The following is a 19,174-nucleotide window of genomic DNA, read 5'->3' on the forward strand; positions in this document are numbered from 1 at the left end:
CCCCAGAGAATGGTCCTGTAAAACCCAGAGAATGGGCCCATAAAAACCCCAGAGAATGGGCCTGTAAAACCCAGAGAATAGGCCCATAAAACCCCAGAGAATGGCCCCCTAAAAGCCAGAGAATGGCCCATAAAACCCCAGAGAATGGTCCTGTAAAACCCAGAGAATGGGCCCATAAAAACCCCAGAGAATGGTCCTGTTTAACCTAGAGAATGGGCCCATAAAACCCCAGGGAATGAGCCTGGAAAACCCAGAGTATAGGGCCATAAAACCCCAGAGAATGGGCCTGTAAAACCCAGAGAATGGGCCCATGAAACCCCAGATAATGGTGCCCTAAAACCCAGAGATCAGGCCCCTAAAATCCCAGAGAATGGGCCGGTAAAACCCAGAGAATGGGCCCATAAAACCCCAGAGAATGGGCCTGTAAAACCCAGAGAATGGGCCCATGAATCCCAGATAATGGTGCCCTAAAACCCAGAGATCAGACCCCTAAAAACACAGAAAATGGACCCCTACAACCCCAGAGAATGGGCCCATAAAACCCCAGAGAATGGGCCAATAAAACCCCAGAGAATGGACCCCTAAAATTCAGACAATGGGCCCCTACAACCCCAAAGAATGGGCCCCTAAAACCCAGTGAACGGACCACAAAATCCCAGAGAACTGGCCCCTAAGAACCCAGAGATTGGACCCCTGAAACCCCAGAGAATGGCACTTAAAACCCCAGAGAATGGACCATAAAACCCCTTAGAATGGGCCCATGAATCCCCAGAAGATGGGCCCATAAAAACCCAGACAATGGGCCTGTAAAACCCTAGAGAATGGCCCCCTAAAAGCCAGAGAATGGCTTATAAAACCCCAGAGAATGGGCCCATAAAAGACAGAGAATGGGCCCATAAAACCCCAGAGAATGGGCCCCTCAAACCCAGAGAATAGGCCCCTAAAACCCAGAGAACAGGCCCTTAAAACCCCAGAGAGTGGGCCCCTAAAAACCAGAGGAAGGGCCCCTAAAACCTAGAGTATGGACCCCTAAAACCCCAGAGAATGGGCCTGTAAAACTCATAGAATGGGCCCATAAAACCCCAGAGAATGGCCCTTAAAACCCCAGAGAATGGACCATAAAACCCCTTGGAATGGGCCCGTACATCCCCAGAAGATGGGCCCATAAAACCCCAGATAATGGGCCTGTAAAACCCTAGAGAATGGCCCCCTAAAACCCAGAGAATGGCCCCTAAAACCCCAGATAATGGGCCCTCCAAGGTTCTGATCTATTTACCATTTCAGTAATGTGTGTTGGATCAGTAGCATTGGTGCTAGCACCCTGGCTAACAGTTAGCTCATGTTTTAGCTCTAGCGTGTCAGACTAGTTTTGAGTTTGATGTTGAAATCGTTTGATTTGATGACTTTTTGACACCTTTTCACCACTGTTTCCAACAGTTTTTACCCCTTGTAACTAATTTTGACCATGCTTTTTTCCACTCTAACCTAACTCGCCAATTATCTTCTCTTTTAAACATTTTGGACTTTTTTTTGCCACTTTTAGTCTTTTTTTGCAATGTTTAACTTATTTGCACACATTTTGTTCACTTTAAATACAAATTGTGAATTTTTTTTACCACTTTCCTCCTTCTTTGCCAATATGTGCCACTCTTAGCCCATTTCAGCCATTTCTTGCTACTGTCAATCCAAATACAACACTTCCAATCATTTTTGGCTGCTTCTTTAATATTTTTAGCCCATTTTTGCAGCCTTGGTTGCTAATGTCAGCCCTTATTTTGCATCTTTTTAGGGCTAATTTTAGCCCATTTTTGCAGCCTTGGTTGCTAATGTCAGCCCTCATTTTGCATCTTTTTAGGGCTAATTTTAGCCCACTTTTGGCACTCTCTGGTCCAGCCTCAGGTGGAGGTGTGTGGAATCAAATACTCTAGTACCAAAAAGATTCTGATTTTAATATTTTTTCAGAGATTCTGTTTACATCACCCCTCTAATGAACAAAGCCTCCGTTCCTAGTCAGGATGTGGTCTCAGGTCCAGTCCTCCAGGATGTGGTCTCAGGTCCAGTCCTCCTCACTGGTTAAAGAGAACATGCTGCAGGCTCCAGGAGGGTTTTTTTAATCCATCAGCTGATGACAATGTGAGGGCAGGACCTGTGATCTCAGAGGGAGGTTTGATCTGGATTTGAAGCTGCGTGCAGATGTCCTGAGTGTTGATGTGCTTCACGGGGGTTTCTGACCCAAAAGTCTTTGTTGGAACAGAACATCACGCTCATGTTTGTCATCCTGCCTCGTGAACAAAATGTCCAACAAGCTAACGGGGCTCTCTTTGCTTAGCTGTCCTGCTGTAAAGCTTCAGATGTTTAGGGAATGTTTGTTGAGATTTTAGAAATGGAGAGTGAATCCGCTTTGTGTGAAAAACTGAAGATGGAGACCTCCACAAGGACCAGGTCTGACGATGCCCAGGGTTTGGCTGTTAACATATACTCCAAAACTGCAGAATAGTCTTTATGCAACTTTATGATATTAGTGCCTTCATCAGTGATGATGATGATGATGGTGATGATGGTGCCACAGCATCACTAATAAAACTAGAATTAAGGTTTAATGTGACCTAATGTAAACCTGGATTGTAAAGGGTGTCTTTGGACAGTCTTTTAAGGAAATGTTTCAGCAGTGGACTGATCCAGTGATGTTAAAAAACACTACATACATTAAAAAAGAAGGGTTAAAGGGATTTTTGGAAATATTCCTGCTTATCAGTGCAGCAGCAGATCTACATTCACATTAGAGGAGAGTGGACAAAAGGCTTTCATATTGTTTTTAATGTCAACTTTCTGCCACAGGGTGGCGTCAGTGTAACAATGTTTCCAACTGGTGTAAATTAAACTCTGCATTTATGTACAGAAGATGATTAGGGCCAAAACTACAAAACTTTTTGTTTTTGTATTCTCAGGAAAAAGTCAGATTTCAGAGTGAATTTTAAAAACTCAACTAATGTTTCAGGATTCTGAAGAAAAAAAGTGACAGAACTCTAAGTTTGATATCAAAACTCTGACTTTGATCTCATAATTCTGACTTTGATCTCAGAACTCATACTGTGATCTCAGAATTCTGACTTTCATCTCATAATTCTGACTTTGATCTCAGAACTCTAAGTTTGATGTCAGAATTCTAACTTTCATCTCATAATTCTGACTTTGATCTCAGAACTCAGACTTTGATCTTAGAGTTCTGACTTTGATCTCAGAACTCATACTGTGATCTCAGAATTCTGACTTTCATCTCATAATTCTGACTTTGATCTCAGAACTCTGACTTTGATCTTAGAGTTCTGACTTTGATCTCAGAACTCATACTGTGATCTCAGAATTCTGACTTTCATCTCATAATTCTGACTTTGATCTCAGAACTCTGACTTTGATCTCAAAATTCTGACTTTGATCTTAGAGTTCTGACTTTGATCTCAGAACTCATACTGTGATCTCAGAAGTCATACTGTGATCTCAGAATTCTGACTTTCATCTCATAATTCTGACTTTGATCTCAAAACTCTGACTTTGATCTTAGAATTCTGACTTTGATCTCAGGATTCTGACTTTGATCTCAAAACTCTGGCTTTGATCTTAGAATTCTGACTTTGATCTCAAAATTCTGACTTTGATCTCAGGATTCTGACTTTGATCTTAGAATCCTGACTTTGATCTCATAATTCTGACTTTATCACAGAACTCTGACTTTGATCTCTGAATTCTACTTTGATCTCTGAATTCTGACTTTGATCTCATAATTCTGACTTTGATCTCATAATTCTGACTTTGATCTCATAATTCTGACTTTGATCTCTGAATTCTGACTTTGATCTCATAATTCTGACTTTGATCTCTGAATTCTGACTTTGATCTCATAATTCTGACTTTGATCTCAGAACTCTGACCTTGATCTCATAATTTTGACTTTGATCTCATAATTCTGGCTTTGATCTCATAATTCTGACTTTGATCTTTGAATTCTGACTTTGATCTCATAATTCTGACTTTGATCTCAGAACTCTGACCTTGATCTCATAATTCTGACTTTGATCTCATAATTCTGGCTTTGATCTCATAATTCTGACTTTGATCTCAGAACTCTGACTTTGATCTCAGGATTCTGACTTTGATCTCATAATTCTGACTTTGATCTCATAATTCTGACTTTGATCTCAGAACTCTGACTTTGATCTCAATTCTGACTTTATCACAGAATTCTGACTTTGATCTCTGAATTCTACTTTGATCTCTGAATTTTACTTTGATCTCTGAATTCTGACTTTGATCTCTGAATTCTGACTTTGATCTCAGAATTCTGACTTTGATCTCTGAATTCTGACTTTGATCTCATAATTCTGACTTTGATCTCTGAATTCTGACTTTGATCTCATAATTCTGACTTTGATCTCTGAATTCTGACTTTGATCTCATAATTCTGACTTTAATCTCTGAATTCTGACTTTGATCCAAGAATTCTGACATTTCTCTGTCAGAATTTAAGAAAAAGTTGAATCTCAAACACATTGATTTTCAGTGGCTCTAATCGTCGTCATTTATTGATCCCTTTTGTGTTTAGGCTTTTGCATCCTTTGAAACACAGACCCACCCCCTGACTGTTTCTTATACAGTCTGTGGTTCATTCCTCGTATTTGTGTATGAATGATCACACTTATATAAAAGACACTTATCTGTGAGCATGTTTATAGCTCTAGATGACTTGTACTTTTATAAATCATAACTCATTTATGTAAGTAACTAACCTTGCAAAGCAGATGGACACGCCCGTTTCCATGTTTCTCTCTGGTGAATCCATCTTCTTAAGCTCCCATCTGAAACGTTTTGGCCCAGTTAGAAAGTGACAGGACCAATCAGTGATGAGGGGCGGTACTTTCAGGCGCAGCAGAGTCGTGACGTAAACAAGCAGCAGGAAGAGCTGGAGGAAGAGATTAGCGTGGATGCTGCTAAAGCGCCAGTTTATCAGAACTTGACGACATTTCTCTGTTAAAAGAAGAACAAAGAACAGCAGTGAGCTGATTTCTTTAAGAACCACAAAAGTAGAGTACTGACATGTCTATAGTCGCCATGTTTCCCCTTAATCCTTAGTAGCTGCGCACGCGCAGCTCCATAACTGCTACGTCACGTGTTTGTTGCTCTTATTGGCCCGTAGGGCTGTGATAGACAGGATGTCCATCCAATCACACTCCGGATTTTTTCAACTCCTCTGCCTTTTCTCAAACGTTTCCTATTGAAGCTTTCCCATCCGTCTGGGCTGTCAGGTTAGTAAGTTACAGGATTTATATACGTTTAAAATGTTCCTGTTCTCAGACTAACTGTTAATGAGGCATTTGTAAATAGTTCCTTTTTATGTGTTGTCCAAACTCTTACACTTTATTTCTTTTCTGCTGAATAAAAAGTTATTTTCTTGTCAACATTTAGTTGTTCATTCTAACTCTATAGTAGTTATGGATTTCAAAATATCATTTTATTACATGTTCAAACAAAGTGACAATACAACCTCTTGGATTTATCTTATTTATTTACTTTTTATTATCGTTATTGTTATTATTATTATCATCATTATTATTGTAGTTGTTGTTATTATTACTACTTCTTTTCTTAAAACCAAAGATTAAAATGAATATAATCACACATTAGCAACAAAGAAGGCCGCCAAGGTGACTCTATTAATGGAAATGAAGAAGAAGAAGAAGAATGCGACAGCAACAAACGGTGACGTCTGATGGAAAAGGTAAATCTGATCAGATATTCTGGAGGATTTCTCTAGAAGACCACGTGTTTGGGTGTTTAAAGTCTTATTTGTTCGTTCTGAGTCTGTCTGACTCGGTTAAACTCGTGCTAGTTGTATTTTAAATGGAGACATGCTCGGACTTTGGCTTTACCGACAGGTGTCGGCAGTTAGCTAGCCTCCTCTTCTTCGTTGGTGTTTGCCGCTCTTGTTCGTCTCGTCGTTGACTGTGTTGACAGCTCGCCGGAAGTCAGCAGCGGCTTTGTGTTTTCCTCCCATCAGCGTCGCTTCTATCTGACACTTTTACCCGAAATACATTCCTGTCCGAGCATTTGGACACCCTAGAATCAGAGATAAATGCCAGGAATGGAGGAATTCCACAACGGAAACGAGGTTTGTCCTGGAGCTGATGTGTTTTTAGAGGAGCGATGGAAATCAGCGAGCTAGGAGAAGTTAGCCTCCCTGCTAGCCTCCATCATTCAGACTCAGCCAGTCTGGATGAAGAAGCGTTTAAAAACACCTCAGATTTATGTCAGACTGAGTCAGAGTGCTGTCTCAGTGTTCAGAGTATTAATAGAGCAGTGATAATGATAGTTTATCTATAATCATTGTTAGTGTCAGAGTGCTGTCTCAGTGTTCAGAGTATTAATAGAGCAGTGATAATGATAGTTTATCTATAATCATTGTTAGTGTCAGAGTGCTCTCTCAGTGTTCAGAGTATTAATAGAGCAGTGATAATGATAGTTTATCTATAATCATTGTTAGTGTCAGAGTGCTGTCTCAGTATTCAGAGTATTAATAGAGCAGTGATAATGATAGTTTATCTATTGTCATTGTTAGTGTCAGATCTGCTGTCTCAGTGTTCAGAGTATTAATAGAGCAGTGATAATGATAGTTTATCTATCATCATTGTTAGTGTCAGAGTGCTGTCTCAGTGTTCAGAGTATTAATAGAGCAGTGATAATGATAGTTTATCTATAATCATTGTTAGTGTCAGATCTGCTGTCTCAGTGTTCAGAGTATTAATAGAGCAGTGATAATGATAGTTTATCTATCATCATTGTTAGTGTCAGAGTGCTGTCTCAGTGTTCAGAGTATTAATAGAGCAGTGATAATGATAGTTTATCTATCATCATTGTTAGTGTCAGAGTGCTGTCTCAGTGTTCAGAGTATTAATAGAGCAGTGATAATGATAGTTTATCTATAATCATTGTTAGTGTCAGATCTGCTGTCTCAGTGTTCAGAGTATTAATAGAGCAGTGATAATGATAGTTTATCTATCATCATTGTTAGTGTCAGAGTGCTGTCTCAGTGTTCAGAGTATTAATAGAGCAGTGATAATGATAGTTTATCTATAATCATTGTTAGTGTCAGATCTGCTGTCTCAGTGTTCAGAGTATTAATAGAGCAGTGATAATGATAGTTTATCTATAATCATTGTTAGTGTCAGAGTGCTGTCTCAGTGTTCAGAGTATTAATAGAGCAGTGATAATGATAGTTTATCTATAATCATTGTTAGTGTCAGATCTGCTGTCTCAGTATTCAGAGCATTAATAGAGCAGTGATAATGATAGTTTATCTATAATCATTGTTAGTGTCAGAGTGCTGTCTCAGTATTCAGAGTATTAATAGAGCAGTGATAATGATAGTTTATCTATAATCATTGTTAGTGTCAGATCTGCTGTCTCAGTATTCAGAGTATTAATAGAGCAGTGATAATGATAGTTTATCTATAATCATTGTTAGTGTCAGATCTGCTGTCTCAGTATTCAGAGTATTAATAGAGCAGTGATAATGATAGTTTATCTATAATCATTGTTAGTGTCAGATCTGCTGTCTCAGTATTCAGAGTATTAATAGAGCAGTGATAATGATAGTTTATCTATAATCATTGTTAGTGTCAGATCTGCTGTCTCAGTGTTCAGAGTATTAATAGAGCAGTGATAATGATAGTTTATCTATAGTCATTGTTAGTGTCAGATCTGCTGTCTCAGTGTTCAGAGTATTAATAGAGCAGTGATAATGATAGTTTATCTATAATCATTGTTAGTGTCAGAGTGCTGTCTCAGTATTCAGAGCATTAATAGAGCAGTGATAATGATAGTTTATCTATAATCATTGTTAGTGTCAGAGTGCTGTCTCAGTATTCAGAGTATTAATAGAGCAGTGATAATGATAGTTTATCTATAATCATTGTTAGTGTCAGATCTGCTGTCTCAGTATTCAGAGTATTAATAGAGCAGTGATAATGATAGTTTATCTATAATCATTGTTAGTGTCAGATCTGCTGTCTCAGTATTCAGAGTATTAATAGAGCAGTGATAATGATAGTTTATCTATAATCATTGTTAGTGTCAGATCTGCTGTCTCAGTATTCAGAGTATTAATAGAGCAGTGATAATGATAGATTATCTATCATCATTGTTAGTGTCAGATCTGCTGTCTCAGTGTTCAGAGTATTAATAGAGCAGTGATAATGATAGTTTATCTATAGTCATTGTTAGTGTCAGATCTGCTCTCTCAGTGTTCAGAGTATTAATAGAGCAGTGATAATGATAGTTTATCTATAATCATTGTTAGTGTCAGATCTGCTGTCTCAGTGTTCAGAGTATTAATAGAGCAGTGATAATGATAGTTTATCTATAGTCATTGTTAGTGTCAGATCTGCTCTCTCAGTGTTCAGAGTATTAATAGAGCAGTGATAATGATAGTTTATCTATAATCATTGTTAGTGTCAGATCTGCTGTCTCAGTGTTCAGAGTATTAATAGAGCAGTGATAATGATAGTCTATCTATAATCATTGTTAGTGTCAGAGTGCTGTCTCAGTGTTCAGAGTATTAATAGAGCAGTGATAATGATAGTTTATCTATCATCATTGTTAGTGTCAGAGTGCTGTCTCAGTGTTCAGAGTATTAATAGAGCAGTGATAATGATAGTTTATCTATAATCATTGTTAGTGTCAGAGTGCTGTCTCAGTGTTCAGAGTATTAATAGAGCAGTGATAATGATAGTTTATCTATAATCATTGTTAGTGTCAGAGTGCTGTCTCAGTGTTCAGAGTATTAATAGAGCAGTGATAATGATAGTTTATCTATAATCATTGTTAGTGTCAGAGTGCTGTCTCAGTGTTCAGAGTATTAATAGAGCAGTGATAATGATAGTTTATCTATAATCATTGTTAGTGTCAGATCTGCTGTCTCAGTGTTCAGAGTATTAATAGAGCAGTGATAATGATAGTTTATCTATAATCATTGTTAGTGTCAGATCTGCTGTCTCAGTGTTCAGAGTATTAATAGAGCAGTGATAATGATAGTTTATCTATAATCATTGTTAGTGTCAGATCTGCTGTCTCAGTATTCAGAGTATTAATAGAGCAGTGATAATGATAGTTTATCTATAATCATTGTTAGTGTCAGATCTGCTGTCTCAGTGTTCAGAGTATTAATAGAGCAGTGATAATGATAGTTTATCTATAATCATTGTTAGTGTCAGAGTGCTGTCTCAGTATTCAGAGTATTAATAGAGCAGTGATAATGATAGTTTATCTATAATCATTGTTAGTGTCAGAGTGCTGTCTCAGTGTTCAGAGTATTAATAGAGCAGTGATAATGATAGTTTATCTATAGTCATTGTTAGTGTCAGAGTGCTGTCTCAGTGTTCAGAGTATTAATAGAGCAGTGATAATGATAGTTTATCTATAGTCATTGTTAGTGTCAGAGTGCTGTCTCAGTGTTCAGAGTATTAATAGAGCAGTGATAATGATAGTTTATCTATAGTCATTGTTAGTGTCAGAGTGCTGTCTCAGTGTTCAGAGTATTAATAGAGCAGTGATAATGATAGTTTATCTATAATCATTGTTAGTGTCAGATCTGCTGTCTCAGTGTTCAGAGTATTAATAGAGCAGTGATAATGATAGTTTATCTATAATCATTGTTAGTGTCAGATCTGCTGTCTCAGTGTTCAGAGTATTAATAGAGCAGTGATAATGATAGTTTATCTATAATCATTGTTAGTGTCAGATCTGCTGTCTCAGTTACCGAGTATTAGTAGAGCATTGATAATGATAGTTTATCTATAGTCATTGTTAGTGTCAGAGTGCTGTCTCAGTATTCAGAGTATTAATAGAGCAGTGATAATGATAGTTTATCTATAATCATTGTTAGTGTCAGATCTGCTGTCTCAGCTGAGTTTTAATGATGACCCTGTTAACATGACTTAGACCCATCAGATAAAGCTGCAGTGACTCACTGGTGTCTGTTGTTTCCTTCAGGGCTCCTTTAACTCAGATGAGGCTGAAGGCATCGTCAAAGAGGTGAGTTATTCCAGTGATACTCTCCCTGTGGCTCTTTTATGTCTAAATCTCAAATATTATTCCCTGGAAAACCTTAAAAAGGAGACTTTTCCTCAGGATTATTCATCGCAGTTTGTTTCCCAAACTTCAGCAGCAGGCTTTAATTGTCAGCCTTTATTTTTGTCTGTATATGTCCATCGCCTCTGTTTGCAGGTTGTTTTTTTTTTACCCTTTTTGCCACTTGAATCCCCCCTAATCCTAACCCTTTTTCACCAGTTTTTGCCACTTTTATCCTGCTTTTTGCAAATTGCATGTTTTCCCTTTTGCCACTTTTTCCCCATGTTTTTTGCCATTAACCTGCATGTCACTTTTCACTCATTTTCCCTCCTTTTTGCTGCTTTTTGACAATTTAAGTCACTTTTCACTCATTTTCCCTCCTTTTTGCTGCTTTTTGACAATTTAAGTCACTTTTCACTCATTTTACAACCTTTTTGCTGCTTTTTACTAATTTCAGTTATTTTTCACTCATTCCTTACCAAGTTTTTGATGCTTTTTTACCATTATTGCCACTTACAAGTCATTTTTTTGTCACATCTCACCCATTTCTGCCACTTTTTCTCCCCATTTTTGTCACTTTTCACCCAGTTTTTTCCACTTTCTGCCCATTTTTCCCCTGTTCGCCCATTTTTGGCTACTTTTTGCAGCTTTTTCACCTACTTTTCCAGTTATAGCTTATTTTATTGCCACTTTCACCCACTTTTCACCTCTTAGATTGTAGATTATGGCTCTTGAGTTTCCCTTTGAGTTGGGGTTGAGTAACACTGATCTATAACATCGTTATTCAGAGTATTAGCTTCACTCTAACTTTGAATAATTGAATATATACTGTGCATATGATGTTATTATTTTTTTAACTAGTATTTTTCCTGTAAGGACGGCTTTTTCCATGAGTTCTGTGGAAAAACCTTCACTTTCAGCCTATCCAGACAGTATTTCAGTTTTGTGATTATATTGACTCTAAATGCAGATCACTGACTCTTAAATGTTTGCACAACGTGTAGAGCAGAGCATCCCTGCTGCTTAAAGGTGGTGTTAAACTGGTATTATGACTCATGGATGGAGGAGTACATGGAGGACCAGTCTACATGAACATCAGAGGACCAGTCTACATGAACATCAGAGGACCAGTCTACATGAACATCAGAGGACCAGTCTACATGAACATCAGAGGACCAGTCTACATGACCATTAGAGGACCAGTCTACATGAACATTAGAGGACCAGTCTACATGACCATTAGAGGACCAGTCTACATGAACATTAGAGGACCAGTCTACATGACCATTAGAGGACCAGTCTACATGAACATTAGAGGACCAGTCTACATGACCATTAGAGGACCAGTCTACATGAACATTAGAGGACCAGTCTACATGAACATTAGAGGACCAGTCTACATGACCATTAGAGGACCAGTCTACATGAACATTAGAGGACCAGTCTACATGACCATTAGAGGACCAGTCTACATGAACATTAGAGGACCAGTCTACATGACCATTAGAGGACCAGTCTACATGAACATTAGAGGACCAGTCTACATGACTATTAGAGGACCAGTCTACATGACCATTAGAGGACCAGTCTACATGAACATTAGAGGACCAGTCTACATGACCATTAGAGGACCAGTCTACATGACCATTAGAGGACCAGTCTACATGAACATTAGAGGACCAGTCTACATGGCCATTAGAGGACCAGTCTACATGAACATTAGAGGACCAGTCTACATGACCATTAGAGGACCAGTCTACATGAACATTAGAGGAGCAGTCTACATGACCATCAGAGGACCAGTCTACATGAACATCAGAGGACCAGTCTACATGAACATTAGAGGACCAGTCTACATGAACATCAGAGGACCAGTCTACATGAACATTAGAGGACCAGTCTACATGAACATTAGAGGACCAGTCTACATGACCATTAGAGGACCAGTCTACATGACCATTAGAGGACCAGTCTACATGAACATTAGAGGACCAGTCTACATGACCATTAGAGGACCAGTCTACATGGCCATTAGAGGACCAGTCTACATGAACATTAGAGGACCAGTCTACATGACCATTAGAGGACCAGTCTACATGAACATTAGAGGACCAGTCTACATGAACATTAGAGGACCACTCTACATGAACATTAGAGGACCAGTCTACATGACCATTAGAGGACCAGTCTACATGACCATTAGAGGACCAGTCTACATGACCATTAGAGGACCAGTCTACATGAACATTAGAGGACCAGTCTACATGAACATTAAAGGACCAGTCTACATGACCATTAGAGGACCAGTCTACATGACCATTAGAGGACCAGTCTACATGAACATTAGAGGACCAGTCTACATGGCCATTAGAGGACCAGTCTACATGACCATTAGAGGACCAGTCTACATGACCATTAGAGGACCAGTCTACATGACCATTAGAGGACCAGTCTACATGAACATTAAAGGACCAGTCTACATGACCATTAGAGGACCAGTCTACATGACCATTAGAGGACCAGTCTACATGGCCATTAGAGGACCAGTCTACATGACCATTAGAGGACCAGTCTACATGACCATTAGAGGACCAGTCTACATGACCATTAGAGGACCAGTCTACATGAACATTAGAGGACCAGTCTACATGACCATTAGAGGACCAGTCTACATGACCATTAGAGGACCAGTCTACATGACCATTAGAGGACCAGTCTACATGACCATTAGAGGACCAGTCTACATGACCATTAGAGGACCAGTCTACATGACCATTAGAGGACCAGTCTACATGACCATTAGAGGACCAGTCTACATGACCATTAGAGGACCAGTCTACATGAACATTAGAGGACCAGTCTACATGAACATTAGAGGACCAGTCTACATGAACATTAGAGGGCCAGTCTACATGACCATTAGAGGACCAGTCTACATGAACATTAGAGGGCCAGTCTACATGACCATTAGAGGACCGGTCTACATGACCATTAGAGGACAGAGGACCAGTCTACATGACCATTAGAGGACCAGTCTACATGAACATTAGAGGGCCAGTCTACATGACCATTAGAGGACCAGTCTACATGAACATTAGAGGGCCAGTCTACATGACCATTAGAGGACCGGTCTACATGACCATTAGAGGACCAGTCTACATGAACATTAGAGGGCCAGTCTACATGACCATTAGAGGACCAGTCTACATGAACATTAGAGGGCCAGTCTACATGACCATTAGAGGACCGGTCTACATGACCATTAGAGGACAGAGGACCAGTCTACATGACCATTAGAGGACCAGTCTACATGAACATTAGAGGACCAGTCTACATGAACATTAAAGGACCAGTCTACATGACCATTAGAGGACCAGTCTACATGACCATTAGAGGACCAGTCTACATGAACATTAGAGGACCAGTCTACATGACCATTAGAGGACCAGTCTACATGACCATTAGAGGACCAGTCTACATGGCCATTAGAGGACCAGTCTACATGAACATTAGAGGACCAGTCTACATGACTATTAGAGGACCACTCTACATGAACATTAGAGGACCAGTCTACATGACCATTAGAGGACCAGTCTACATGACCATTAGAGGACCAGTCTACATGGCCATTAGAGGACCAGTCTACATGACCATTAGAGGACCAGTCTACATGACCATTAGAGGACCAGTCTACATGACCATTAGAGGACCAGTCTACATGACCATTAGAGGACCAGTCTACATGACCATTAGAGGACCAGTCTACATGACCATTAGAGGACCAGTCTACATGGCCATTAGAGGACCAGTCTACATGAACATTAGAGGACCAGTCTACATGACCATTAGAGGACCAGTCTACATGACCATTAGAGGACCAGTCTACATGAACATTAGAGGACCAGTCTACATGACCATTAGAGGACCAGTCTACATGACCATTAGAGGACCAGTCTACATGACCATTAGAGGACCAGTCTACATGACCATTAGAGGACCAGTCTACATGACCATTAGAGGACCAGTCTACATGAACATTAGAGGACCAGTCTACATGACCATTAGAGGACCAGTCTACATGACCATTAGAGGACCAGTCTACATGACCATTAGAGGACCAGTCTACATGACCATTAGAGGACCAGTCTACATGACCATTAGAGGACCAGTCTACATGAACATTAGAGGACCAGTCTACATGAACATTAGAGGACCAGTCTACATGAACATTAGAGGACCAGTCTACATGAACATTAGAGGGCCAGTCTACATGACCATTAGAGGACCAGTCTACATGAACATTAGAGGGCCAGTCTACATGACCATTAGAGGACCGGTCTACATGACCATTAGAGGACAGAGGACCAGTCTACATGACCATTAGAGGACCAGTCTACATGAACATTAGAGGGCCAGTCTACATGACCATTAGAGGACCAGTCTACATGAACATTAGAGGGCCAGTCTACATGACCATTAGAGGACCGGTCTACATGACCATTAGAGGACCAGTCTACATGAACATTAGAGGGCCAGTCTACATGACCATTAGAGGACCAGTCTACATGAACATTAGAGGGCCAGTCTACATGACCATTAGAGGACCGGTCTACATGATCATTAGAGGACAGAGGACCAGTCTACATGACCATTAGAGGACCAGTCTACATGACCATTAGAGGACAGAGGACCAGTCTACATGACCATTAGAGGACCAGTCTAGTCTACATGAATGTTTTCTCCTGTGTTCTGGTCTCAGAGGGATTTTTAGAAAAGTGCAGAGCAGTGTTTACTCTTTAGTTCGTCTCCTCAGGCTGAGCAGCACCCTGTGACTTTCACATGACTGTAAACTTTGAGCCTCTGTCTTATGAAATTGTGTGTGTGTGTGTGTGTGTGTGTGTGTGTGTGTTCCTCAGTGTATCGAGGGCGTGGTCGGCAGTGACGACTACAGCCAGAGTCAGGTGAACAAATGGACCGCCAGCATCGTGGAGCGCTGCCTCACTCAGCTGGTCAAACAGGGGAAACCCTACAAGTACATTGGTACGTGTAGAAGCTGTCCTGGAGACGCTTTTATTTAGACGGGGAATGAAATCAGCTGATTATATCAAAGCGTTATACAAGTGTTTGTGTAAGACATTTAAAAATAGAGTCACGGTTAAAGCCAGTGTTTGTTGTGGCTGTTTCTCTGCAGTGACGTGTGCTGTGATGCAGAAGACAGGAGCAGGCCTCCACACAGCTAACTCCTGTTACTGGGACACGACCATGGATGGTAAGCTCCCATCAGGATCTCAGGCTCCTCCCTAAACCCTAAACCCTAAACCCTGAGCCTGAGCCATGACCCTGAGCCCTGAGCCTGAGTCCTGAGCCCTGGTTGACTCCACTGACTGCACCTGGAAAGTGACTGAGTCCAGGATTCTGCAGGGCTGAGGTGGTAGAGACAGGAATGGGACAACCCCGTGTTTCTGGTTGACAGTGGCCATCTTGCAGAGCTAAAAACAAAGATAAATCCTCACCTTCAGACCCGTTTAGTCACTGTTTTATATAAATACTTACAGGAAAAATACATATTTTTTGCGATGCCAACCCCTGTTGTGCCTTACACGTTTTTTGTTTTCAGTTTTGCTCTTTTCACTTCACTTTTATAGGGTCATGTCACAATGCAATGAACTCTGGGTAATTCCCTCCTGCTAAGTCTGCAGAGATGCCCTCTCATGTAAAGGCTGCATTAAGGGCTCAAAGGTCTGTGAGAGATCCCTCACACACTTTAAGATCTGACAGTGGGACGGTCCTAAGCGGTCTAAAGTCAGCGAGTGTGGACATTAAACCTGGGCCATCATTCACTAAATACACAGGGTGAACTCTGCCACTAGGGGGCACTGTCTCCTAACTAAAGCAGATGATGGATCGGTTTAAAATCCCCTTTTCTTTAGCCCTGATGAAAACCTCACAGAGAAGATTCAGACTGTGCTTACACTAGGGCTATGGATGTGACGTGGCTTAAACTAGGAGGCAGCAAGGAATTCTGGGTCATATTTTCCTCCCACCTTTGGTAAGAGCTGGTCCAGTGCAGAGGTCACGTTAACTGAAAATTCTCTGTTAATGATGGAGTTTTTGAAAGGATGATGGTAAATTTAGTAGGCTGTCTGTCATCCTGATGGACGGAGGATCCCAGCACACTCTCACACACACCCACACACACACACACCCACACACACACACACACACAGCTTTTCTATTCTGATGTTATTGAGCCTATCAGGATGATTGCTCTCACAGCCTGCAGAGTCCGTCCCTCACTTAGACTCTGTAGATTGGGCCTGGTGGAGGAGCTTCAGAGGGATCCAGCTCTGGTCTTGGTCGGCACGCTTTGACTTAGTTCAGCTTTAAGCATAGCCCACGATGCACCATCAGCTGTTTACCTTATCACCTAAGGAGTGACAGTCACTGAGCAGATGGATGTTCTAGACCAGTGATACTCAACCTGTGGCTCTTTTGTCTTCATTTTAAATGTTCCCCACAAAAACTTTATAAAGAAACTTTTTGCCCTTTGTCACCACTTTTGCCACTTTTCACCGATTAAAGCTACCTTTTGCCATTAAATACCACTTTTTCCCTACTTTTTCTACCTTTTGCCATTAAATACCAATTGTTTTATACTTGTTTACCCCTTTTTCTTACCACTTTTATACCATTTTGCCCTTTTTCACAGCTTTTTCTCCCCATTTTCACCCACTTAATTTACCTTTTGTTATTAAATACCACTTTTTCCTAGTTTTTGCCAACTTTAGCCACTTCTTTTTGCCACTTTTATCCCATTTGTGCTATTTTTCACCATTTTTTCACCGCTTTTCACACATTTATGCTACCTTATGCAATTAAATCCCACTTATTTCCTGTTTTTTTGCTCATTTTTATCACTCTTGACTGCTTTTTGCCCATTTTAGTGACTTTTTACTCTTTTTTGCCATGTTTTTGCCTTTTTCATTAATTTAAGCTACTTTTTGCCATTGAATACCACTTGTTTTCCTACTTTTTTGCCCATTTTGCCCTTTTTCAGTGTTTCTCCCCATTTTCACTCACTTAATTTACCTTTTGTCATTACATACAACTTTTTTCCTATTTTTTTTCCCATTTTTGCCTCTTCTTTTTGTCACTTTTATCCCTTTTTTTTGCTATTTTTCACTATTTGTTACCATTTTTCACCCATTTATGCTATCTTTGCCATTTAATACCACTTGTTTCCTATTTTTTCCCCATTTTTGCCACTCTTAACTGATTTTTGCCCATTTTAGTCACTTTTCACTCTTTTTTGCCATATTTTTGCTACTTTTGGACAGTTTTTTGCTACCTGTAACTCATTATTTTGTCACTTCTTACCCATTCTTGCTACTTTCTGACCCTTTTCCTCTCCATTTTCACCCATTTTTGTTGCTTTTTGAGCATTTTTGCCACCTTTAACTCATTGTTATTACTACTTTGAACTGTTTTTACCATTTCCACCACTTAAATTGTGGCCCTTGTAAAGGTATTGTTCATCATTTGGCTCTTGGTTGAGCAGGCTTGAGTAACACGGGTGTAGACCATCAGATGTGGAGCTGAGACACTGAACCTTCACGTGTTTAGCTCTTGGTGCTGAACCCTCTGCTGTTAGATTCTCTAGTTTACTGATCGTGATTATTCCTGTGTTGATGAAATCTTTGTCTGCGTTGACAGGAAGCTGCACGGTGAGATGGGAAAGCCGCACCATGTACTGCGTGGTCAGCGTGTTCGCTGTGGCCGTGGCATAAACGCGCGCCCACGCCATCACTACCACCAAAGGAGGGGTGCAGGGTGTTCCTGCGACCAGCAGGGGGCCACCAAGTGCCACAGAGTCCACACCCACACAGCTGAGAGGAAGAGGAGCTGTGTGTCCAGCCTTCAGATGCATGTAAACATCCTCATCATGTTAATGTATTTATCTTGTTATGTCACTGCAGTGCTTTAAACCTTCACATTCAGCCTGACAGCACGCAGCAGTCTGCACAATCAGCCTCATTCTTCTTCTGCATCTTTATCTGCATCATGCCAACCAGGAAAGGAGAGAATTTTTTAACAGAGCGGGAAAATAAACATGAAGAGATTTATCAACTAACGGCTGGAGACTCTTCTTTCATCCCTTCCTCTTTATGACTCGTGTTTTTGTCTTTGTCCCTCTTGTCAGAAAGGTAAACCCATATATTAGACCTGTCACACATGGAGTGAAACCTTTCAGCCTTTATTTCTTGAAATGTTGATGATTATGGCTTACAGATGAGAAAACCCTCAGGAAATGAGAGAGTTGTGAAAAAGAAGGTGTCACACCCTAACCAGCTGATGAACTCCAAACACCTGCAAAGGTTCCTGAGCCTTTAGATGGTCTCAGTCTGGGCCAGTAGGATCCACAATCATGGGGAAGACTGCAGACTGGACAGATGTCCAGAAGACAGTCACTGACACCCTCCACAAGGAGGGTAAGGTCAAAGGTCATTGGAGCCCTCCACACAGGTGAGTCAGAGCCTGCAGGGATGAATGTAGAAGCTACAAACAAAGAACAGATCTGTCTGTGGCTCCTTTTTCACACGTCAGTCCCACTTTCTCCACCCACAGTCCTGTCTCAAAGGTGTAAAACTGTCAGTAAAGCTTTAAGCAGAAGGAAAGCTCCAGCTGAAACAGAGCTGCTGCTCCCTCTTTAACCCCTTAGACCCTGCATGCACATACCAGGACTCTCCATCTTAGCTTCCCTACAGCAGAGGAATTGTTTCTACTGTGAGAATATTTCAGATGACTGTCTGGAATTCTCTGATGTTTGGGATAACTCAACATGTTGGGACAATTTGCTGTGTGGATATTTTGGAGAAATCATCCATCCTCATCTGCTTATCCAGAGCCGGGTCGGGGGCTGAGCAAGTCCACCCTTTTGGGATTTTTTTGGAATTTGTTTCAGCTAAAGGGTGGGGATTTCCTTTTTAAATTTTTAGGAATTTTCACGGATATTTCCTGGAATTTGGGGGACTGTTTTTGTAAAATCTTTCATGAC

At 40.5% G+C, this 19,174-nt stretch overlaps 1 protein-coding gene across 1 annotated transcript; it reads left to right on the top strand.

The window, feature by feature from the left end:
- The first annotated feature begins 5,995 nt into the window (after nt 1-5,995).
- LOC121506269 (dynein light chain Tctex-type 3-like) lies at nt 5,996-18,246 on the top strand. Its single transcript, XM_041781992.1, has 5 exons — nt 5,996-6,163; nt 10,042-10,083; nt 15,036-15,159; nt 15,311-15,388; nt 17,833-18,246. The coding sequence occupies exons 1-5, from the start codon at nt 6,128-6,130 to the stop codon at nt 17,904-17,906; spliced, it is 354 nt and encodes a 117-aa protein (XP_041637926.1). The 5' UTR covers nt 5,996-6,127; the 3' UTR covers nt 17,907-18,246.
- Nucleotides 18,247-19,174: the final 928 nt, after the last annotated feature.

This window comes from Cheilinus undulatus, linkage group 24, assembly GCF_018320785.1.
Source record: "Cheilinus undulatus linkage group 24, ASM1832078v1, whole genome shotgun sequence".
NCBI lineage: Eukaryota > Metazoa > Chordata > Actinopteri > Labriformes > Labridae > Cheilinus > Cheilinus undulatus.